This window comes from Triticum dicoccoides, chromosome 5B (assembly GCF_002162155.2).
Source record: "Triticum dicoccoides isolate Atlit2015 ecotype Zavitan chromosome 5B, WEW_v2.0, whole genome shotgun sequence".
Taxonomy (NCBI): domain Eukaryota; kingdom Viridiplantae; phylum Streptophyta; class Magnoliopsida; order Poales; family Poaceae; genus Triticum; species Triticum dicoccoides.
This window is the reverse complement of record NC_041389.1, coordinates 589001006-589025595: the sequence shown is the minus strand read 5'-3', so window position 1 is coordinate 589025595 and position 24590 is coordinate 589001006. Positions and strand designations below refer to the sequence as shown.

At 50.7% G+C, this 24590-nt stretch overlaps 2 protein-coding genes across 2 annotated transcripts; one reads left to right on the top strand and one right to left on the bottom strand.

The window, feature by feature from the left end:
* The first annotated feature begins 19178 nt into the window (after positions 1 to 19178).
* Positions 19179 to 21688, top strand: LOC119311834 (protein STRICTOSIDINE SYNTHASE-LIKE 3-like). The gene is made up of 3 exons (XM_037587546.1): positions 19179 to 20018; positions 20793 to 20960; positions 21048 to 21688. Exons 1-3 carry the CDS (start codon positions 19402 to 19404, stop codon positions 21460 to 21462), a joined length of 1200 nt encoding a protein of 399 aa, XP_037443443.1. The 5' UTR covers positions 19179 to 19401; the 3' UTR covers positions 21463 to 21688.
* A 1001-nt stretch (positions 21689 to 22689) lies between these two features.
* On the bottom strand, positions 22690 to 23944 carry LOC119311833. The gene has a single exon (XM_037587545.1). The coding sequence runs from the start codon at positions 23570 to 23572 to the stop codon at positions 23108 to 23110; it is 465 nt and encodes a 154-aa protein (XP_037443442.1). The 5' UTR covers positions 23573 to 23944; the 3' UTR covers positions 22690 to 23107.
* Positions 23945 to 24590: the final 646 nt, after the last annotated feature.

The window sequence follows — 24590 nt, the reverse complement described above, 5'->3', positions numbered from 1 at the left end:
CAATTGCTAACATGATTCAGACGGACTTCAGCTTCACTACGGGTGAGAAGGTCTCATCGTAGTCAACCCCTTGAACTTGTCGATAACCCTTAGCGACAAGCCGAGCTTTATAGATGGTAACATTACCATTTGCGTCCATCTTCTTCTTAAAGATCCATTTGTTTTCTATCGCTCGCCCATCATCAGGCAAGTCTGTCAAAGTCCATACTTTGTTTTCATACATGGATCCTATCTCGGATTGCATGGCTTCAAGACATTTGTTGGAGTCTAGGCCCGCCATCACTTCTTCATATTTCGAAGGTTCACCATTGTCTAACAACATGATTTCCAGGACAGGGTTGCCATACCATTCTGGTGTGGAACGTGTCCTTGTGGACCTACGAAGTTTAGTAGCAACTTGATCCGAAGTACCTTGATCATCATCATTAACTTCCTCTCTAGTCGGTGCAAGCACCACAAAAACATCTTCCTGAGTCGTGCTACTTTCCGGTTCAAGAGGCAGTATTTCATCAAGTTCTACTTTCCTCCCACTTACTTCTTTCGAGGGAAACTCTTTCTCCAGAAAGGACCCATTCTTGGCAACAAAGATCTTGCCTTCGGATCTGAGGTAGAAGGTATACCCAATGGTTTCCTTAGGGTATCCTATGAAGACACATTTTTCCGACTTGGGTCCGAGCTTTTTAGGTTGAAGTTTCTTGACATAAGCATCGCATCCCCAAACTTCTAGAAACGACAACTTAGGTTTCTTCCCAAACCATAATTCATATGGTGTCTTCTCAACGGATTTAGACGGTGCCCTATTTAAAGTGAATGTGGCTATCTCTAAAGCATATCCCCAGAATGATAGCTGCAAACCGGTAAGAGACATCATAGATCGCACCATATCCAATAGAGTGCGATTACGACGTTCGGACACACCATTATGCTGAGGTGTTCTAGGCGGCGTGAGTTGTGAAACAATTCCACATTTCCTTAAGTGCGTACCTAATTCATGACTCAAATATTCTCCCCCACGATCTGATCGTAAGAACTTTATTTTTCTGTCACGTTGATTCTCTACCTCACTCTGAAATTCCTTGAACTTTTCAAAGGTCTCAGACTTGTGTTTCATCAAGTAGACATACCCATATCTAATTAAGTCATCAGTGAGGGTGAGAACATAATGATAGCCTCCGCGAGCCTCAATGCTCATTGGACCGCACACATCAGTATGTATGATTTCCAATAAGTTGGTTGCTCGCTCCATTGTTCCGGAGAACAGAGTCTTGGTCATTTTGCCCATGAGGCATGGTTCGCATGTGTCAAATGATTCATAATCAAGAGACCCCAAAAGTCCATCTGCATGGAGCTTCTTCATGCGTTTGACACCAATGTTACCAAGGCGGCAGTGCCACAAGTATGTGGGACTATCACTATCAACCTTACATCTTTTGGTATTCACACTATGAATATGTGTAACATCACGTTCGAGATTCATTAAGAATAAACCATTGACCAGCGGGGCATGACCATAAAACATATCTCTCATATAAATGGAACAACCATTATTCTCGGATTTAAATGAGTAGCCATCTTGCATTAAACGAGATTCAGATACAATGTTCATGCTCAAAGCTGGCACTAAATAACAATTATTAAGGTTTAAAACTAATACTGTAGGTAAATGTAGAGGTAGCGTGCCGACGGTGATCACATCGACCTTGGAACCATTCCCGATGCCCATCGTCTCCTCATACTTCGCCAGTCTCCACTTATTCCGCAGCTCCTGTTTTTAGTTACAAATATGAGCAATCGCACTGGTATCAAATACCCAGGAGCTACTCGAGTACTGGTAAGGTACACATCAATAACATGTATATCACATATACCTTTGGTGTTGCCGACCTTCTTGTCCGCTAAGTACTTGGGGCAGTTCCGCTTCCAGTGACCGTTTCCCTTGCAATAAAAGCACCCAGTCTCAGGTTTGGGTCCATGCTTTGGCTTCTTCCCGGCAACTGGCTTACCGGGCGCGGCAACTCCCTTGCCGTCCTTCTTGAAGTTCTTCTTACCCTTGCCTTTCTTGAAACTAGTGGTTTTATTGACCATCAACACTTGATGTTCCTTTTTGATCTCCACCTCTGCTGATTTCAGCATTGAATATACCTCAAGAATGGTTTTCACCATCCCCTGCATATTGAAATTCATCACAAAGCTCTTGTAGCTAGGTGGAAGCGACTTGAGGATTCTGTTGATGACCGCGTCATCCGGGAGATTAACTCCCAGCTGAGACAAGTGATTGTGCAACCCAGACATTTTGAGTATGTGCTCGCTGACAGAACCATTCTCCTCCATCTTACAACTGTAGAACTTGTTGGAGACTTCATATCTCTCAACCCGGGCATGAGCTTGGAAAACCATTTTCAGCTCTTGGAACATCTCATATGCTCCGTGCTGCTCAAAACGCTTTTGGAGCCCCAGTTCTAAGCTGTAAACCATGCCGCACTGAACCAGGGAGTAATCATCACTACGCGACTGCCAGGCGTTCATAAGGTCTTGAGTTGCTGGGAAAACGGGTGCTTCACCTAGCGGTGCATCTAGGACATATGCTTTGTTGGCAGCTATGAGGATGATCCTCAAGTTCCGGACCCAGTCCGTATAGTTGCTACCATCGACTTTCAGCTTGGTTTTCTCTAGGAACGCGTTGAAGTTGAGGGCACCATTAGCGTGGGCCATTTGATCTACAAGACATATTGCAAAGATTTAGACTAAGTTCATGATAATTAAGTTCATCTAATCAAATTATTCAATAACTCCCACTCAGATAGACATCCCTCTAGTCATCTAAGTGATACATGGTCCGAGTCAACTAGGCCGTGTCCGATCATCACGTGAGAGGGACTAGTCATCATCGGTGAACATCTTCATGTTGATCGTATCTACTATACGACTCATGTTCGACCTTTCGATCTCTTGTGTTCCGAGGCCATGTCTGTACATGCTAGGCTCGTCAAGTCAACCTAAGTGTTTTGCATATGTAAATCTGGCTTACACCCGTTGTATGCGAACGTTAGGATCTATCACACCCGATCATCACGTGGTGCTTCGAAACAACGAACTTTCGCAACGGTGCACAGTTAGGGGGAACACTTTCTTGAAATTTTATGAGGGATCATCTTATTTATGCTACCGTCGTTCTAAGCAAATAAGATGTAAAACATGATAAACATCACATGCAATCAAATAGTGACATGATATGGCCAATATCATTTTGCTCATTTTGATCTCCATCTTCGGGGCGCCATGATCATCATCGTCACCTACATGACACCATAATCTCCATCATCATGATCTCCATCATCGTGTCTTCATGAAGTTGTCTCGCCAACTATTACCTCTACTTCTATGGCTAACCGTTTAGTAATAAAGTAAAGTAATTACATGGCATTATTCAATGACACGCAGGTCATACAATAAATTAAGACAATTCCTATGGCTCCTACTGGTTGTCATACTCATCGACATGCAAGTCGTGATTCCTATTACAAGAACATGATCAATCTCATACATCACATATATATCATTCATCACATCCTTTTGGCCATATCACATCACACGGCATATGCTGCAAGAACAAGTTAGACGTCCTCTAATTGTTGTTGCAAGTTTTTACGTGGCTGCTATAGGTTTCTAGCAAGAACGTTTCTTACCTACGCCAAAACCACAGCGTGATATGCCAATTGCTATTTACCCTTCATAAGGACCGTTTTCATCGAATCCGATCCGACTAAAGTGGGAGAGACAGACACCCGCTAGCCACCTTATGCAACTAGTGCATGTCAGCCAGTGGAACCTGTCTCACGTATGTGTACGTGTAAGGTCGGTCCGGGCCGCTTCATCCCACGATGCCGCCGAATCAAGATAAGACTAGTAATGGCAAGTAAATTGACAAAATCGACGCTGTTGGCGTTCTGGGAACGGGGGTCCCCAAACTTGCCTACCTGCGGCCTGCGGTGTGGCTCAAGCAATGGCCCAGTGCAGCCCATCTTCATCGACTCAAGCTCAAGACCCTTGCGAGGGACCAAGCCTCGCGGGGCAGACGACAGAAGGCTTCCTCAGGAGTAGCCTCATCAGGCAGGCTCGCGAGGAGGCGGAGAGATCAAGGCGGGGTACCTCGCGAGGAGCCGGAGACGCAAGCCTTGACGATCGAAGCCAGGAGGGCGCCGGCCTGTGCAGTGTCCTTGTTTCCCCTTTGGTGCAAAGGGAGCAAGCACAGGCCAAGGCCTCAGGCAAAGGCTACCATTTCGGTGCAACAAGACCAAGACCAGAGGAACGGCCGGAAGGAGGTCATCGTGGAGCCCAGGATGGCGTCATCATAAGAGTCTTTGATAGGCGAGGACCGACTTTAGTCAGGATAAGTGTACTATATGTTCCCCTTCAAAATGGCCAATTGTTGGCGCCCTTCCCGCTCAATATTTGGGAAGACGACCAGGGCCTCTCGCTCTATATATAGGACTAGCCACCATAGTATAGAGGCATCTCAAATCGACCCCTCCAAAGGGACAACACCACCACAAGAACACCCCTCGCGAGGCTGTTCTTCCCTTGTACTATTCATCATCAGCCCCAGAGGCAATGCACCACACCACAAACTAGAGTAGGGTATTACACCACAACGGTGGCCCGAACTAGTATAAACCTTGCGTCTCTTGTGTTGTTCATCGTGTAGCCTAGATCCTTTGCGAGGCGACGAGACGCGAGTTGGTAGAGGAGAGATCTTCGTGCGCACCCCAGTGTTCGAACCTCAAGGGTCTGCTGGAACCCACCAATCCGACATTTGGCGCGCCAGGTAGGGGTGCGCCGGAATCCCTCTTCCGCCGCCTTGCGTTCCCTCACCTCGCCGTTCTGATGTCGAGCGACCCGACCGCCAACACCGACCGCTGGGCGGCGTGGCCCGCCCATGCCGTGCCGCCAGCCCAGGGTGACCTCAACCTTGCACCTCAGGCAGCTCGCGCTCCGTACGGTGCTGCGGGGCGCGGGCGACGCGGCCAAGCACCACTTGCCCTCACACCACGACAAGTGCGGTCGGCAGCAAGGGCCTCAAGCCATGCCGCGGCCACGTCGCCGCACACCCGCCGGGAGCAGGCGAACTCAAGGGCCGCGCTCACCATAGCCCGGGAGCTGCTGCGGTGCAGGCTGCTGGAGAACGGCCACGACGTGCTGTTAGAACGAGTGGCCGAGCTCCTGGACGCCGCCGCATTGGGAGCACCTCCCTTCTGTATCCAGCTGCCACCCCAGATACAAGGCGTGCCGCACGCCGGCCCCATGCGCACCCACGCGACACCGAGCGGACCCCAAGGCTTCCTCAACACCAACCTGGCCGTCGGTGCAGGGCGACAGGCCTTGCCGGCTCCACCTCCGACCGGCGAGGGGGCGCGCGCCGCAGCCTACGGCCTCGGCGGGCCACCACGCCACCTTCAAGACAACACTTCAAGCCGGACTGCATGGCGTCAAGGGACCTACGGCGAAGCCCTCAGGACGGTGGCCCCGGAAGCCTATGTGCACCACATGGTGGACCAAGAGTGCGCGATGGAGGAAGACCACGGCTCATTCCTCAGGCCAAGCCGGGGGGAGGAAACGCCAGAAGCTGAGCTCTTTCAGGAACCCCACGAGAACCTCGACAACCGCGCTGGTGGCGGCAACTATCGGGTACCACTGATTCCTCAGGAGCAAGCTTATGCTAACCATGGGTCGCAGGAGGTGCAGGTCGCGACAGCAGATAGCTGCCCCAATGCTGCAGCCTCCTACCCCTTAGGAGGAGGGCACCGGGGGTTGCAAGAGAGGGGCCGAGATCTAGGCTCACCCCCGCAGCGCCTGGAGCAAGGCGTCCTTAGGAGGTAGGCCCTCTACCAGGGAGGTGCCTCGGGGCCTGCCCCCGGCAGAGGACCCGTGGTCGTCTGGGGAACCGCTGGCGACTGCTCTATCTGATTGGCGTCGTCCTTGGTCTCCGGTCGCCGTCAATGGTGGTAGAGTGTGGCGCAAGGCGGGGCCCTCGTGTGGCGATATGAAGCAAGGCCGGTACCTGTGAAGAAGGCCCAGTGCATGTGAAGCTCGCCGCCCGTGACACTCTCACGTAATAATGAGTTTGGGGTTGTACATGCCCCGGAGTCTCCGGAGAGCCGTCCTTGGGCCTCGGGGGCTTCCGCCCACGCCTAGTGGCAGCACTTAGCTCCGCGCTGGTGAGAAGACGTCGAAGACTAGACTAGGTGATGGACGCGGCTTTTTGCTCTTTGCCTTTCTCTCTGTTGTCCAGTTCCTTCAATTTGAATTTAAGTTGGATTTGAGCTTGAGACTTGCGTGTGTTCGGGGAAGGGGTGTTTAGTCTCGTTCGAGCAATCTCTCACGTTCTGGTTTTGGCTTTGCGTCCAAAGTTAGCGTCAGCTGCCTCCCCTCGCGAGCCCCTCGCGAGCCAGGCCAGACCAAGCATGGCTACGATCCGGACCGCTGTCGCCGCACCCTCTCAGGAGGTTCTCGTCGCAGGATCAATGGGTTCACTCGGAAGACACTTGGGGCATTGCGGCCCCCGCGGGATCGCTCGGGACCCGTCCGGGCCAAAGGTAAACAAGTCAACCGGCCCATCGTAGGGCCAATGGCTCGGCATAAGCATACATGCGGTGTTATGTCTACAAGTAAACCAACTGCAAACCTTTACACGAGGGGCTTCCCCTCCCAAAATGCTATTACAACCTTCAGGGCCAAGCCCGACTGTTTTTGCACAGGGCAAACAGCGGAGGTGACACACGATCAATCAGACAAATCCCCCAATGCATCTTCAGGGGCACCTTTGGAGTCATCACTCGCGTCGCTGGCCTCACCATCACCCACGCCGTCGCCGTCATCGGCATCCGGATCGTTCACCACACTACCTTCATTGGTAGCCACGACCACGCCGTCGTCATCAGTGGCGAAGGCCCTAACGAGGGCGTCCACGTTGTCCTCCACCCAGTGTGCCAGATCTCCCCGGATGGCTATGGGCACCGGTGCGATGGCGGCGTCAAAATCAAAGTGGGGATCCCTGTCCTGAAGATAGCTGAAGACACGAGAGAAGGCACACCCAAGCAAGGCTCGACTCCTCTCCTCAACGAGCCCGCGGGCCCTGTCAGAGCGGGTCTCCAGCTGCGTCACCACATATGTGAAGAATCGGAGGTTGCCAGTGTAGTTAATTATGCGGGGCTCCGCAACGGCCGCCTCGCATATGTTGCCCAGGGCTGCGTTCGCCCTTTCCCTGAGTTTTCGAAGCATGGGGGCATGCACGTGCTCCAGGGTCTGCCGCTAATGGATCTCGTCCTCATTCCGCTGCGCCACGGCCTCGGCGCCATCGACCCTCTGTTGGAGAAGAAGCACCTTAGCGCGGGAAGAAGCCAGCTCCGTCTGTGCTGCGCCAAGGGCGGCCCAGGAGGCGTCCGCACGACGCGTCACTTCATCCAGCTTGGACTTGAGGGCGGCGGTCCTGCCCTCCGCTTCGGCCCTGATCAGCTCTAGCCTTCCCTCGTACTCGCGTTCAAGATTCGAGCGAGCCTCCTCCACGCGATGGTCAACCTCCTCTTGGACTCAGGCTTCCCGCGCGGCGACATCATCCTCTGCCTGAGTCACCAGGCGCTCCCTCATCTCCAACCGCTCGAGGTCAAGGGTGCGCTCAGCGGCCTCCAGCGTTAGCGCCTCCTCACGCTTCTAGAGCTCCGCCTGGTCGACGGAAGCCCCCTTCAGCGACACAAGGGCCACCTGACGCAGCTCCACTTGCTGCTCTAGAGAGTTGCTCCAGGCTTGGAGCTCCCACGCGCGCTCCTTTGCAGCCTTGCACCGTCGATCTGCCTCCCGAGCCTCCTCGATGGCTTGGGAGCAGGCCTCCCGCGAGGCCGCCAGTGACGCTTCAGCCTTCGCATTGTCAAAGTCATGCTGGTGACGCGCAAGGGCGACGGCTACCTTCAGCTTGCGCCTCTCCTCAGCGAGGCGCAGGCCTTCGGCCTCAAGGCGCGCATCCTCTTCGGCAAGCTCCACGCCGAGCTGGCTCACTGCATTAGTCGGCCTCTGAAGAAACTCTTGGTGAAGGGCACGGCGATCCTGAGCACGCCCAAGCACGTCTCCCGTGTCATCCTCCGCCGTTGGCGAACACGGAGGGCCCCGAGGTGGCACGCCCCCCTCCGGTGAGGGGCTGGGGGCTGGCGCCCCAGAAATCGCCGGACGGACCTCGCCAGAAATCCAGCCTGGCGACGACCCATTCCCAGAGGAGGAACTCAAGACCGACCTCAGCCAGTCACCATCCACGGTCAGGGGAGGAGCGCGGGGCAAGCTAGCTGTACCCCAGGAGAGCTCGTGAAGGGAGGACAGCAGGCGTGCAGGCTCGAGGTGCCCCGCGGGACGGATCACTTCCCCAACCGGCCCAACGGCGGGGGCGTTGCTCGAGCTCGGCGCGCCCAAGGTCAGCGGTGAAGACAAATCTTGAAGGAATGACTCCTTGACCGTCCCCGCGAATTCGGCAGGAAGGGCCCTGAAAAGCCGTGGTCAGCTCCAGGGACAGTAAGGTAAAGGAGCAGAGAGAGAAGAGGACTTACTCATCCATGGCATAGTACTTCCTGCGCTTCAACAGGCGGCAAAGGCGATCATCGCCACCCAAGGCCTCCTTCCTCTTGCAGAGGGCCTCGAAGTCCATGCGGAACCGGCCTAGGCGCTTGGCGCAAGGGTCGGCCTGTGGCGTGGAGGAGGCGTCAAGGTGATCAGCGCGAAGGGAACCGGCCTGAGGGACGCCACCAGGCGCCCCCTCATGAGGAACGACCGGGGCCTCGGGAGCCGCAAGCCGCAACTCCTCGCCTACCACTGCTCCAGAACAGGCTTCGGGAGATGCCGCCTTCGGGGCCCTGCGCGGCGTCAGCATCTCAACATCAGCCCCTTCAGCTCCCGGCGGTTCTCGTCTCCCTGCTCCATCGCCTGAGACAGAGCCGCTTTGGGCGACCAGAAGAGCAACCACAACGACTGGGTTCTCGCGGGGCCCCGTGAGGCCAGCCGGGCGCATCCCCCACTCGTCAAAGCTGGGCATCTACCTCATGAAATTGGCCCTGCCCGAGCAAAGATACAAAAGGGCAGCGTCGTGTCGAAGGCTGCTTGGGGAAGGGTCGCCAGTCAGGACCTTGAGCACCGTCCGCAGCACTTCGGGCGCCAAGTCCTCCTCCTGAAGCCGCATGCGATCTTTATACCCCGCAAAGTCCCACATCCGGTGAGAGTGGCGCTGGAGAGGAGCAATGCGACGTTGGAGGAACTCCTTGACCACTTTGGGCGCCGTCACGTAGAGCGCCCTCAAACTCTGGAAGCGGCGCCAGACGAAGGCGAGCCGGGGGCTCACCAGCGCCTAATGGCCCCAGCCTGAGTTGGGAACAACAGGCGAGGTTGGGTGCGAGAGCAGGGGGCTGGGTACTCCGACATCCACGTACAGCCACCGCTCTTTGAACCTGGCCTCAGGAGGAGGAAGGCCGAAATCGACCCCTGAAGCAGCCGTCTCCGGCACGGCGAGGAAGCTCACGCACCCCGAGCATCGAGTGGGGTCGCTCGGCGCAAAGAGAAGAAGTGGCATAGGAGGGCAACGGAAGGAGGGATGCCCACCATTGCCTCACAAATGAAAGCGAAAACAGCCAGGAGGGCAATGGACTCAGGCGCCAAGTGCATCATATGGATCTGATAATGGGAAAGCACCGCATTGAAGAAAGCGGAAAAGGGGGGAACCAGACCCGCCCACAGGGCGTCAGTGAAGAATCAGACCTCGGTGACAACCCTGTCCAGGGCTTTAGGGTTGAGTATGATTGACCGGTCAACGGCGGGGGCCGCCACCGGAGGCGAGCGGGGCGAAGGCGTGGGCTTCTTTCCCCTTTCCTTCTTCGTTGGTGCCATGGCGACAGGAAGGGGGAAGAGTTTGAGTTGGATTGGAGGCGGGAGTTGGAGCTCGAGGAAGAAGGAAGGGCAGGAAGCGCGCGAGCGGCAAAAGGGGAATGGCTGTGTGCAACCACGGGTCCGCCTAGCCGGGTGCATAATGAGGCATCGTGGGGAAGCGGAGACACCCACGTCCAATCAACCGCCACGCAGCACCCAAGACCGCATGCTATTGGGGCCCGCGGCGCTTTGCACTTGCCCCTTCGCTTCTCTGCTAAGCCAAGTTCGGACGCACCTTGGGCCCGAGGGCTACTGTCGGCGTTCTGGGAACGGGGGTCCCCAGACTTGCCTGCCTACAGCCTACGGCGTGGCTCAAGCAATGGCCCAGTGCAGCCCATCTTCATCGGCTCAAGCTCAAGACCCTCGCGAGGGACCAAGCCTCGCGGGGCGGATGACAGAAGGCTTCCTCAGGAGTAGCCTCATCAGGCAGGCTCACGAGGAGGCGGAGAGATCAAGGCGGGGTACCTTGCGAGGAGCCCGAGATGCAAGCCATGACGATCGAAGCCAGGCGGGCGCCACCCTGCGCAGTGTCCTTGTTTCCCCTTTGGTGCAAAGGGAGCAAGCACAGGCCAAGGCCTCAGGAAAAGGCTACCATTTCGGTGCAACAGGACCAAGATCAGAGGAACGGCCGGAAGGAGGTCATCATGGAGCCCAGGACGGCGTCATCATCAGAGTCTTTGACAGGCGAGGACCGACTTTAGTCAGGATAAGTGTACTATATGTTCCCCTTCAAAATGGCCAATTGTTGGCGCCCTTCCCGCTCAATATTTGGGAAGAGGACCAGGGCCTCTCGCTCTATATATAGGACTAGCCACCATAGTATAGAGGCATCTCGAATCGACCCCTCCAAAGGGACAACACCACCACAAGAACACCCCTCGCGAGGCTGTTCTTCCCTTGTACTGTTCATCATCAGCCCCAGAGGCAATCCACCACACCACAAACTAGAGTATGGTATTACACCACAACGGTGGCCCGAACTAGTATAAACCTTGCGTCTCTTGTGTTGTTCATCGTGTAGCCTAGATCCTTTGCGAGGCGACGAGACGCGAGTTGGTAGAGGCGAGATCTTCGCGCGCACCCCAGTGTTCGAACCTCAAGGGTCTGCCGGAACCCACCAATCCGACAGACGCCCACAAAATGTTGTGTTCTACTCGTGCATAGAAACTACACATAGACCTAGGTCATGAAGCCACTGTTGGGGATCGTTGCAAAAATTAAAATTTTCTACGCATTACCAAGATCAATCTATGGAGAGACTAGCTATCAGAGAGGGGGGAGTGCATCTTCATACCCTTGAAGACTGCTAAACGGAAGCGTTGCAAGAATGCGGATGAAGGAGTCATACTCGAAGCAATTCAGATTGTGGTTGATTCCGATCTAAGCGCCAAACAACGGCACCTTCGCGTTCAACACACGTGCAGCCCGGTGACGTCTCCCGCGCCTTGATCCAGCAAGGAGGATCGAGAGGTTGAGGAAAATAACTCCAGCAGTAGCACGAAGGCGTGGTGGTGGTGGAGCAGTGGTTCTCCGGCAGGGCTTCGCCAAGCTCTAACGGAGCAGGAGAGGTGTTGGAGAGGGGGAGGGCTGCGCCTTGGATGTGGTGCGGCTGCCCTCCCTACTCCCCTCTATTTATAGGGTGAAGGGGGAAGGGGGTCGGTCCCTCTAGATGAGATCTAGAGGGGGGCGACGGCCAAGGGGAGGGGGCTTGCCCCCAAGCCAAGGGGGGCGCCCCCTTTAGGGTTGCCCCCCCCCCAACCCTAGGCGCATGGGCCCTAGAGGGGTTGCGCCCAACCCACTTAGGGGCTGGTTCCCTTCCACATACAGCCCGTAGAGCCCTCTGGGCAGGTGGACCCTCCCGATGGACCCCTCGAACCCCTTCGGTGGTCCCGGTACAATACCGGTAAACCCCCGAATACTTCCGGTGACTGTATGATGACTTCCCATATATAAATCTTCACCTCCGAACTATTCCGGAACTCCTCGTGACGTCCGGGATCTCATCCGGGACTCCGACAACATTCGGTAACCACGTACAAACCTTCCATATAACCCTAGCGTCATCGAACCTTAAGTGTGTAGACCCTACGGGTTCGGGAATCATGCAGACATGATCGATACAGCTCTCCGGCCAATAACCAACAACGGGATCTGGATACCCATGTTGGCTCCCACATGTTCCGCGATGATCTCATCGGATGAACCACGATGTCGAGGATTCAAGCAATCCTGTATACAATCCCCTTTGTCAATCGGTACGTTACTTGCTCGAGATTCGATCTTCGGTATCCCAATACCTCGTTCAATCTCGTTACTGGCAAGTCACTTTACTCGTTCCGTAATGCATGATCCCGTGACCAACTACTTAGCCACATTGAGCTCATTATGATGATGCATTACCGAGTGGGCCCAGAGATACCTCTACGTCATACGGAGTGACAAATCCCAGTCTCGATTCGTGCCAACCCAACAAACACTGTCGGAGATACCTGTAGTGCACCTTTATAGCCACCCAGTTACGTTGTGACGTTTGGTACACCCAAAGCATTCCTACGGTCTTCGGGAGTTGCACAATCTCATGGTCTAAGGAAATGATACTTGACATTAGAAAAGCTTTAGCAAACGAACTACACGATCTTGTGCTATGCTTATGATTGGGTCTTGTCCATCACATCATTCTCCTAATGATGTGATCCCGTTATCAATGACATCCAATGTCCATAGTCAGGAAACCATGACCATCTGTTGATCAATGAGCTAGTCAACTAGAGGCTCACTAGGGACATGTTGTGGTCTATGTATTCACACATGTATTACGGTTTTCGGTCAATACAATTATAGCATGAACAAGAGACAATTATCATGAACAAGGAAATATAATAATAACCATTTTATTATTGCCTCTAGGGCATATTTCCAACAGTAATCCCTCAATGTGCAACAAAGAATCACTCCAAAGTTCCTATCGGAGAACGTAAGACAAAAACGTGCATCAACCCCTATGCATAGGTTACCCCAATGTCACATTGGAAATCCACGAGTTGAGTGCCAAAAAATACATCAAGTGAATCAATAGAACATCCCATTGTCACCACAGATATCCCATCGCAAGACATACATCAAGCGTTCTCAAATCCAATACTCAATCCAACATAACAAAACCTCAAAGAGCAAGACTCAATTCATCACAAGAAGGTAGAGGGGGATAAACACCATATGATCCAACTATAGTAACAAAGCTCGCGATACATCAAGATCGTGCCAAATCAAGAACACGAGAGAGAGATCAAACACATACTACTGGTACATACCCTCATCCCCGAGGGTGAACTACTCCCGCCTCATCATGGAGACCGTCGGGATGATGAATATGGCCTCCGATGATGGTTTCCCCTCCGGCAGGGTGCCGGAACGGGCTCCCGTTTGGTTTTTCGTGGCTACAGAGGCTTACAATGGCGGAACTTCCGATCTAGGGTTCTTTTCAGAGGTTTCCATATTTATAAGAATTTTTTGCATTGGAAACAAGTCAGGGGGGTGCCCGAGGGGCCCAACTCCGATGCTCCGTGGGTCTCTTCTAGTCCATAAAAAACACCGTAAATTTTTAGCTCGTTTGGACTCTGTTTGATATTCCTTTTCTGTAAAACTCAAAAACAAGGAAAAAACAGAAACTGGCACTGGGCTCTAGGTTAATAGGTTAGTCCCAAAAATAATATAAAATAGCATATTAATGCATATAAAACACCAAAATAGATAATATAATAGCTTGGAACAATAAAAAAATTATAGATACGTTGGAGACGTATCAAGCCCAAGGCAGGCTTGGCACAAAGATTGTTTGGTTTATTAATAACATATTTATAGCAAAGTATTTTCTTCCAATCATTGTCCCTACCACGTAGAATCTTTTCCCCCAAGAGGCAAGGAGAGCCATGTTATATTCTCTAAGGTTAGGATCCCCCATACCACCAAATTCCTTCTTTCTGGTAACCAAATCCTAATTAGCCGGATGATACTTATGCACCTCACCCACATTACCCCACAAGAAATGAGACATCTGAGAAGTAATATCATCAATGGCCCACTTGGGAAATTTCATGATAGACATAAGATAACCAGGAATACTAGCAATGCATGTAGATAAGAGGATCAATTTTCCCCTGCAGGACAAGTTCTTACCCAACCAACCAGCATTATTTTTTATAATCCTATCAATAATAGGTTGGAGGTCTTCCCTTCTCAATTTTTTTAAATGGAGGGGTACACCAAGATATTTAAAGGGGAAATCCCCAAACTGGCAGCAAAAAATCTGAGCAAATTCTTTAGACATGTCTTCAGAGACATGGAGAGTATACAAGTCACTCTTATGGAAACTGATTTTCAGACCATGAAGTTTCTCAAAGCAAGTAAGAATCCATTTCAAATTCCTAATATAATCTAGGGAGTCTTTGAGAAACAGAATGGTGTCATTAGCATACTGTAAACTAATTGTCCCCCCCCCAGGGAATAACTTGGGGAAACAAACCAGCAATCAAACCATGGTTATTTTAAAGAATACATTAGCAACCAAGTTAAACATCAGTGGTGAGTGTGGGTCACCTTGTTTAAGCCCTCCGCCCTCCCACGAAGTGAGGACCATTAGCATCATTGATCCTAAGTTGAAATGTCCCTTGGTATAAAGTACTAAAAATCTAGCCCACCCATTTTTCGCCAAGCCCCTAGACAGGGGCATTTCTTTGAGAAAATCCCAACTCACCCTATCATAGGCTTCCTCATAGTCAAGTTTCAAAACCAAACCAGTATATCCTGACCTATGAACCTCATGAATAACTTCATGGGCCATCACCACACTTTCCAAAAAAAGACGTTTGATTAGAAGAAATAAGTTTATCACATAAGTGGGAGACCCTGGTAGTCATAGCTTTGGAGAAAATCTTATAACACAATTGCTCAAGCTAATGGTCCTAAAGTTCTTCATGTCCCTAGCATGAGGGGCTTTAGGGATTAGGATAATAATAGAAAAATTAAGTCTATAAACATCTAGCACCCCATTCTCAAAATCCATAACCAACCATATAAAGTCATCTTTAATAAGGTCCCAAAATGTGTGATACAATAAAAAGGAGACCATTAGGACCATGAGCTCCACTAGCATAAGAACTCATGATAGGTTATTTGATTTCCTCCTCAGAAAAGGATTTTTCCAATTCACCCCTCTCTGCTTCAGAAAAGACCAAAGTCACAATCCAGATGGATATCAGGTTTAGGTACAAAAGCAAAAAGGGTTTTATAGAAAGAGGTGGCAACATCCAGCATCTCAGATGTGGATGTCACAACACCATCAGGTCCAACCAACTTAAAGAGGTGGGCTTTCCTGTGCCTATGATTAGCCAATGCATGAAAGTAAGCATTGTTGCGCTCACCTTCTAAACTTGTTCTATCTCTAGATCTCTGCCAAAGTGCAGTCTCCTGCTTCCTCCTAATATCATCAAATTCTTGCTTGACAAGCTTCATTCTATCATAATCTTCCACAACAAGTTGTTGTGACTCAAACAAAACAACCAAGATATCAAACTCCATAAGGAGGGCCTTCTTTTTTTCTTCTTAATAGCAGCTTCCAAATTAATGCTCCACCCTTTTATTTTCTTTCTAAGGACTCTGGTTTTGGCTATCCAACTGTCAGTTGAAGGAATGGAGAAGGAAACAGAATTCCATGCATCTCTGACCACCTGATCAAAGCCGGTCTAAAAGAGCCACCATTTTTCATATATGGACATTTTGTGGCCAGTACACTTGTTGGTCCCAGTGTTCAGCACCAGGGGTTATAGACACTACCAACCCTGGGGAGGGCATTTAGAGAAGACATGGGGAAATGAGAATCTCGGTCCATGGAAGTGAACACCCTATCCAAGATAGCAAAAAGGATCTTGGTTGTTAGACCAAGTATAATTTCTGTTGGAGATAGAAATCTCAAGGAGCCCCCACCTATTGATCCAATCGTTGAAAAACAAGGTGCTTTGATGGTTGATTAAACCACTACTTTGATCATAACCACCTCTAACCAAGTTAAAATCACCACACACCAAAATAGGATAAGTAGCAGAGTCAAAAACATCATGTAATTCATTAATAAAATCCAACTTAAATCCAGGGTAAGTAGATCCATGCACACAACCAAATGCCATAAGAACCCATTTTTTTAACAGTGCCTTTAATGGAAAATCTATTATTAGTAAAACCAACAACACCAAACATATCTTTCCTAAGACCAAGCAAAATTTCACTAGCAATATTAACAACATGCAAAAATGCCAAGTGAAATTACCCATCCTATCCAAAACCTTAGGTAAACCCACAACAATGAGTTCCCTCTTAGTCTCTTGGAAACCAATGCAATCGGGATTAGTTTTAGCAATTACATCACACAGGCACTGAATTTTACTAGGTTCCCCTAAACCTCTAATATTCCAAATCAAACATATCATTATTAAGGAACCCTAAATGGATGAGACAAGCCACAAGTCTTAACTTTAGTAAGGATAGCAGAAGTTTCCCCTAAAGCATCAGCAGTGCCCACTGGCTTAGAGAAAGAGGTCCTAGCTGGAGTCCCAACTAAAATCATCATGGGTGATATCAATATTTTCAGGTAGAACTATTTCTGGGTTACCATTGGCAAAAGCCAGACAATTTCTTGCTCTCTAGTAATTAAGTCTTCAATGATAGCAAACTTATTAGTCTCGTCACCACCAAACAACACATTAACTTTACTGGCTTGTTCATATAAAGCAGTAGGATCAATAGTAGAGAAGGATTTACCTTTGAAAGTTCTTGGGATTTCCAAATTCTTCTTCATCTTGTATGCAGCAGCTTTCTCCATAATGTTCACATGCCCATGAATCCTGGTACAATGTTTCTGAGCCAAAACCATTTGGAATTCTTGGAAGGAATGTCATCCACCTGGGCCTGGTTTAATTACTCTAACAAAGATCTTTTTAGGCCATTAGATTGTATAATTTGGATAGCCTCGGGAGGGAGAACCTCCAGCTCTTCATCAACACCATCACATTTTCCCTCATCAGACTCAACCATGTCAACAGATTCATAAGATCCTCACAGTACTTCATATTTTCAGTTTTCTCACCACCTGATACATTCCTCATATCAGTCAGTTTAGGAGTAGAAACCCCACCATCTACATCTATATTAGTACCATTATCAATAACAGTTTCCATCTCATAAGGAGAAGCGTGACAGATATCCTTCAAGCATGGATTAGAAATGTCAAGCATCTCAACAGGGGGTGAGACATGAGAAAGTTGTTTGGCAGAAACAACACATTCCATAATGAAATTCTCATGGTTAGAATCTGAGCAAAGTGCATTGGAAAAAAAAGAGCTCTTAGTTCTACTAGCAGATCCAGTAGCTTTCACTTGAGTGGTCAGGTTGGCTTTATCCAGTTCATCAATAGCTAGGTCATCATCAATCAAGTCATCATTCATGCCATCCTCAGGAGCTTCCTCGTCATTGTTTTCCTGTCCTTCTTCAACCCCATCCACATCTCCATCTTCCTCATCAACATCAATATCAACGACAAAATCAACACCACCAACCTGTTCATACCCTTCCACAGTAAAACCCAACAGAAATAACATTTTCTTCATCTCAATTAACCTTTCAAAAGGAATTTTAGTAGGATCCCTATAGGCAATCTTAATCCTTACATTCTGAAAGAAAGTCTTGAACATACCATTCCAATCTACATCCGTTTGAACCCCAAAGAGGGATGCAATTTGAGAAAACACTTTCCATGTGCACCACTTGGGAGGTATCCCTTCAATCAAAACCCATGCTTCAATTAATTCCACAAAAGGGTCACATGCACCTTTCCATTCAGTCATTTTCACAGAGATATCTTGTGGTAGGCAGAAGCCAGGTGGCTCAATTAGATCCTCCACTTTCTTCCAAGGGGGAAACCTAACTAGGAAAGTCTTATTGGACAAGCCCCTAATCTGCCACGACCATTGTTTTGTTTTGCAAAAAGTAACAGTCAGAAGACTCATCAATAGTGTTTTATCCACCTCACCTTTCAGGATGTTCACCTGCACAATTTTGGAAATTGAGCCAGTTTGATTCATTAGCAATAGGGACATCCACATAGTAAAAATCAAGACCTCTAGCAGCACTACCAAAGAAGGCAACAATAGGTTGTACCTTGGATCAGGCAGCACAATTGTTCATATTGTGATTTTGTTGGCATATGAAACAAGACTCAGGTTTAACTCAGTCACCCACATAGTGCCCAGGCCACCACAGTTTAAGAAAATCATGTCTTTATACCTAGGATCTAGCACTTGCTCCAATTCCACCTCAACAGCTTGTGATGATTGTACGTGAGAAGAAGTCGCAGTGGAGGTTGTGGATTTGGTTGGTCTTGGGTCAGGAGCAAGGTCTTTAGAAGGCGGAGCAGATGGTTGCTTGCGCCCCCACCATAGTTGGTCTTCTGCACGGGCGCCTTCATCTGACCAGCCGCACCTGCGTTGCTACCACCCCGGCTGTCCGACATCTTCACTCTCGCTTCACTACCTCAGCAAAAGACAAGGAGCCTGGACCGAGACCTTTGCGCGACAACTTAACAGTCTTCAGGGACGGATCAAAGGTCCGACGACAATCAGCAACAGTGAATGAACCTAACTTGACAAGTTGACTTACTTAATGTTAACTACTTTAATGATCTATAAACGCTCTTATATTTTTTTACGTAGGCACGTGTATTGTTGCTGATGGATGAAATAGTAAGCTGATTTTTCAGTATCTCCTAAGTTGCCGCTAGGATCATCTCGGACTTTCTCAGATCCGATATGCGAGCGGACAAATAAGAATTCATGTGCCAAGTCAACTCAAAAAATAAAAATATAGATCGAATTCAGATACCAAGTCGAACAAAAAATACGATGACTTTGTAAATCTCAAGATGATATGCCGGCTGTGTCTCTTGAAAGTGCTCATAGGGATAGAGTGTGCGTGTGTGCGTTAGGGGTGAGCGTATGCACGTATGTACGAGCACATGTCATGTGTTAAAAAAAAGAGATACCAAGTGGATATCGTCATGTCGATTCTTGCGTTAAGAAAAGCAGAGAGGAGTTGGTTGGGCGCTCGTGCTGGGCCTGGGACTGAGTGAATACCGACGAGGGAGCAGCGGTTGATGGCGGCATGTGCGTTGCGCAGGTGCAGGGGAAGCTGAGGGGTAGTTGGCATGCGCGCTCCGAGGCGCCCCTCGCGTCGTCGCGCCCGCACATCAAAATCCCAAAGACGCGGACGGGCAGATCGCTACTACCGGCAGCAGCGCAACAAAGCGATGACACGCGGCTGCTAAACCCACCGCAGGCGGAGGGACCGAGACTCCGAGAGGCGCGGAGAAGCAGAGCGAGAGAGCGCGAGAGGGAGGGCGGAATGGCGTCGGCGGGCGTGGTGGCCGCGGCGGCGGTGGTGGCGGCGCTGGCAGCGTTCTGCGCGACGGACCCGATGCGGCTGGGCTCCATGGCGGACTTCCCGGGCTTCGAGGCGCACCCCGTGGAGCTCCCGGACGCGGCGGAGATGCCCCCGCACGCGGACGCCGCGGAGCGGCTGCGCGGCGCGGAGATCCGGTTCCGCGGCGAGGTGCAGGGCCCCGAGAGCGTCGCCTTCGATCCGCTCGGCCGCGGGCCCTACACGGGCGTCGCCGACGGCCGCGTCCTCGTCTGGGACGGCGCGCGCTGGGCCTACTTCGCGCACGCCTCCCCCGACTGGACCCCCGAGCGCTGCGGCGGGCCCAAGGCGTCGCCCATGGAGTACCTCAAGGACGAGCACGTGTGCGGCCGCGCGCTCGGCATCCGGTTCGACAAGCGGACCGGGGACCTCTACATCGCCGACGCCTACTTCGGCCTCTCCAAGGTCGGGCCCGACGGCGGGCTGGCAACGCCGCTCGCCACGGAGGCCGAGGGCGTGCGCTTCAACTTCACCAACGACCTCGACCTCGACGCCGACGGCAACGTCTACTTCACCGACAGCAGCGTCCTCTACCAGAGAAGGTCCGTATTGCCTTCTCCTCTCCTCCTCTGTTTCGTCAGTTTCATGTCAGCCTACTACTGGTTGCAGTAGCACATATCTGATATCTGTACTGTATATCCATTGCCTCACTCGTTTGTAAACTTGAGTTTTGAGTAGACCTCAGGACCCCTATCCACTGAACAACTGCTAACTGAAAACACTAGGGCCCTGTTCTTTGTTTTGATGGAAATCACTAGGCCCTGTAATTTGACAGGTAAAGGGGTGACTGAAATAGCTGTAGACACCATGGTATCATCTGTTGATTGTTGAAGGTCGACTACATAAATAGTAGTATACTGATATCTCTATGAGAAAGTTTGGCTACTTTTGGTAAAACAATTTGCATCTTGCTGAAAAGCGAATGCACCATAATGCACGTAAGGGTGGGAAACTTTCTTGTATTTTAATATACTCCTCAATTGAACTTTATACTAACACATCAATACCCATATAGTAATATTCGTCAATTGAACTTTATAGTACTAACACATCACTACCAAGTAGATATATTCCTCATTTGAACTGTGTACTAGCAATTGAAGGGTTTGTTTGCTGTAAAATGTTTACCTTTAGTAACTCTGCTCCACATGAGGAACAGAGCAAATGTGGAAACTGTTCTCGTTTTCCTGCTTTATAGTTTCTTTGTGACGATTTCCGGGTAGACCGAGAGGCGTCGAGCCGGACGTCTTGATCATGTAGAGGTGCAGGACTGTTGGAAATTGGAACTAATTATTAGTGTGTCCATTCATTTGCAGGCATTTCATGCAGTTGGTTTTCTCTGGAGATGCCTCTGGGAGGCTCTTGAAATACAATCCCCAAACAAAGGAGACGACGGTTCTTCACCGCAACCTCCAATTTCCCAATGGGGTGAGCTTAAGCAAGGACGGGTCGTTCTTCGTCTTCTGTGAAGGGTCTCGTGGAAGGTCTGTACACTCTTCTCTCCATTTGGTTCAGGCTGCCATACATGTACTCGAAACCAGACACTGATTATTGTGCCCTTCTCGAAACAGGTTGAGCAGGTACTGGCTGAAAGGTGAGAAGGCAGGAACCGTCGATCTCTTCGCCATCCTGCCTGGGTTCCCAGACAACGTGAGGACCAACGACAAGGGCGAATTCTGGGTAGCAATCCATTGCAGACGCAGCGCATATGCCCGGCTCTTGAGTCGCCGCGTCGAGCTCAGAAAGTTCTTGCTCAGCCTCCCGATCCCCGCCAAGTATCACTACCTGATGCAGATTGGCGGCAACCTGCACGCGCTCATCATCAAGTACAGCCCCGACGGCGAGGTGCTTGACATCTTGGAGGACACGAAAGGGCAGGTGGTGAGAGCTGTAAGCGAGGTGGAGGAGAAGGATGGCAAGCTCTGGATAGGATCTGTTCTCATGCCCTTCATTGCCGTCTTTGATTATGCCAAGGAATCTGGGTAAACGGATATGAAAACCACGAACGTCGCTCTTTCAGAGTTGCTTGATCCAAATAAATTTAGTATTGGAAGCAATCTAGAGTTGCTTGATGTTTCAGCCTTTTCCTAGTAGTAACTGTAACTCACTGACATTTTACTTTGTCCCTGGGATCTTTCACAGTTTATATTTTTTGAGTGTGTTCCTTATTTCTGTTTGTTTCATATATATATTTCAATTTCTGGTTGTTCAATTCAGAATATGTACCCCTAAAAAAAACATGTTCAGAATATACTCTGAACATGTACTGGAAGCGGTTACCCTTATGTCCTTGTGCTAAATCTGATAGAAATTCAAGCAGGGACCAACAAAATGTAAGGGCCTCTTTGATTCGTAGGATTTCAAAAACTTAGAAATAGGAAAATACAAGATTGGAGTAGCATGTCATCTTTATCTTACAGGATTGGATCACAGAGTTTGATGCCACAGAAAAAGAACAAAGAAATTGAGAAATTGTACAAAAAGGTTGGAATCTGATAACACGCCCCACCGTCAGGTACGAGCACATAGCAAATCAAACATTTTTGATGGCAAGTTCAGTGACACTAATTTGCCGTCCTCGCGTCACTAGAATTGCCATGGAGAATGTTCGATTTGTCATGTGTGTCAACTAATTTTGTCATCTTGCATCATTAGAATTGCCACTGAAAGCGTTCGACTTGCCGTGTGTCAACTAATTTTGTCATCCTTGCGTCATAAGTATTGCCATCGAAAACGTTCGATTTGCAATGTGCTCGTACCTAACGTTGGTATTTATCATTTCCGAAAAGGTTCTAGTGGATGAGAATTTTCCTCCAAGATAAGAGTGGAACGAAATCCTTAGGCTTTGTTCGGTTACACCCTGTCTCAAGGGGATTGGAGGGGATTTGGGGAGGATTTGACTTGTATGGGATTCAATCCTTGCCAAACCCCGTCAAATCCATACCAACCGAACGCAGCCTTAGGGAATTGTCCTAGGAGTTTCATCCTCTGAATCAATCAGACAGGCTATGAAGGAAAAATTCGCAAGGAACCAATACCTCCACACACAAAAAAAGGACCTAGAAATTCCCTTGAATCAATACTTGGAATCAAAGGAGCATTAAACAGTGTCACAAGCAGATATGCAGAGAAAACAAGCGTATCGTGAGCTCCCATGATTCGCAGCTGCACTATAGCAGTCTAAAAAGTACCAGTGGCAGATAGAGTGTATCACACTGGCAAATGAGGTGGTCTTTGATGGCCACAAAATTCCTTCAAGAGATTTGCCACTAGTGCTGCTGCTGTACATTATCACTACTAGTACTAGATTGATTGACCACGAGTGCCATGCAAGCAATTCCAATTCCACGAGTGCCAAGCCAAGCAATTCCACTGGTCCATCACGAATCCATCCCATCCTAAAAGCAGCGACACGCCATGGCCAAGATCGCACGCACGTGTGCGCGATCGCTTGCTGTACCAGGATGCCGAACTAAACTAGTCTAAACCTAACACACCTGACGACGAGACGGGGCAAATCTTTCCACGCGCACGCAACGCGACAGGGAACACACGCACTCGACTCGACGGAGAAGGAGAGGACGCCGACGTCGCTGTTGTTGTTGGCCGACTCGGCCGTCGACGAGCGCGGCTACCGGCGCGCGGAGGAGGCGCGGGAGCTGGAGCGGGAGGAGTTGGAGCGCCAGAACCCGGCGCCGTAGAGGCGGGAGGCCATGATCTCGCGCTCGAACTCGGACGCCGCCTCGGCCGCCTCCTCCTCGCGCCTCGCCCCGGCCTCCGCCTCGTCCGCCTCCAGCGCGTCCGCGGCCGCGAACATGGCCTTGGTGCTCCCGGACTGCGACGCCGACCCGCTGCCGCCGCGCCGCCGGCGCCGCCTCTGCCTGGCCCGCCGCGCGAGGTCGGCCGGCAGCCGGACCGCGACGAGCAGCACCAGCTCCAGCAGCGCCATGGGGCAGCAGCAGCACACCGCCGCGCAGTCCGCCGCCGCCTGCCCCGCCGCCTCGCCCCCGCACCCCGGCCGCGGCCCGCGCTCCCGCTCCCGCACCGCCTCCTTCTCCTCCCCGCCTTCGCGGCCGGAGCCGCCGCCGTCCCGCATCTGCCGCTTCCACGCCCCCGACCCTCAACGCGCCGGTCCAAGTCGCTCCACCGTGGGCGGCCGCGCGGTTCTCGGATCGGTTATGTAGAGGAGGGCGGTTGGTGCGGAGGCGGCGACGAATCGACGATGGCGTGTGGCGGCGGGCCGAGGAGAAAAAATCAAACCGCAATTTTCTACTGCCCTCACGCGGCCTGCAGTTATGTTTCCCTGCTATTTATTCCCTGCTGTTTTTTTTTGTGTGTGGATACTGCTTTTGTTTTCTTGGAAGGTTGTTCCGTATAGTGGTTATTATTGTGGCGGACTCGTTGCCAGAAAAAACGGGAATGCCGGGACGCAACCGCGCGAAAAGGGGTGCGAGACCGCGACGGCCCGCGGCCGGGCTCGACCGGCTGCGCCACACCTTTGCGGTGCGATGCGATAAGACGGAGAGAGGTCGACGGGAACAGCCGCGGCGGCGTGTCGGACCCCCGTTGTGTGGACTGTGGAGTGGAGTTCCGGGAGATTTTTCCGTCCGACGGCGCTTTCCGGCCAAGCGCCCGTGTGGGTTTTGGCCGAGTGGGAGAGATCGGCGGGCACACCACACGGTTGTGGACGGGGACGGGGCAGGCAGCCTCCGTTGTTGGTACGCGTCTTATGTGTGATTGATAAGGTCAGGATGATGGTGATGGTATAGAGCTACTTATTTATATATAATTCAGTGTAGCTTGTTATAATTAGCTGCTCTTATAAAATGATGATGACGGGTGTAGAGAAATTATATTAGATTATTTTAGATTCATGGAGCAGCTGACCAATCACTGGAGCCAAGAGGCAAGGTAGATTTCAGGAAAAGTATGACCAAATAGCCGAGCAGTACTTGCTCTTCAGGTTGTATTGACACCGGAGATGCTATGCTAAATGAGTTGTGTTCAGAGGGAGATCACTCTGATGCAGAGATAGAAAATGATTATTAGTTCTCAAAAAATGATTATTATGACCATATAAAGAACTTTTTTCTTATGGGCACAAAAAGGGAAGT

Excerpts from the sequence above, each read along its gene's own strand:
- LOC119311834 (XM_037587546.1), top strand. The coding sequence starts at position 19,402 with ATGGCGTCGGCGGGCGTGGTGGCCGCGGCGGCGGTGGTGGCGGCGCTG. Across the intron at positions 20,019-20,792 it reads AGCGTCCTCTACCAGAGAAG|GCATTTCATGCAGTTGGTTT; the intron begins GTCCGTATTGCC and ends ATTCATTTGCAG. Across the intron at positions 20,961-21,047 it reads TGTGAAGGGTCTCGTGGAAG|GTTGAGCAGGTACTGGCTGA; the intron begins GTCTGTACACTC and ends TTCTCGAAACAG.
- LOC119311833 (XM_037587545.1), bottom strand. The coding sequence starts at position 23,572 with ATGCGGGACGGCGGCGGCTCCGGCCGCGAAGGCGGGGAGGAGAAGGAG.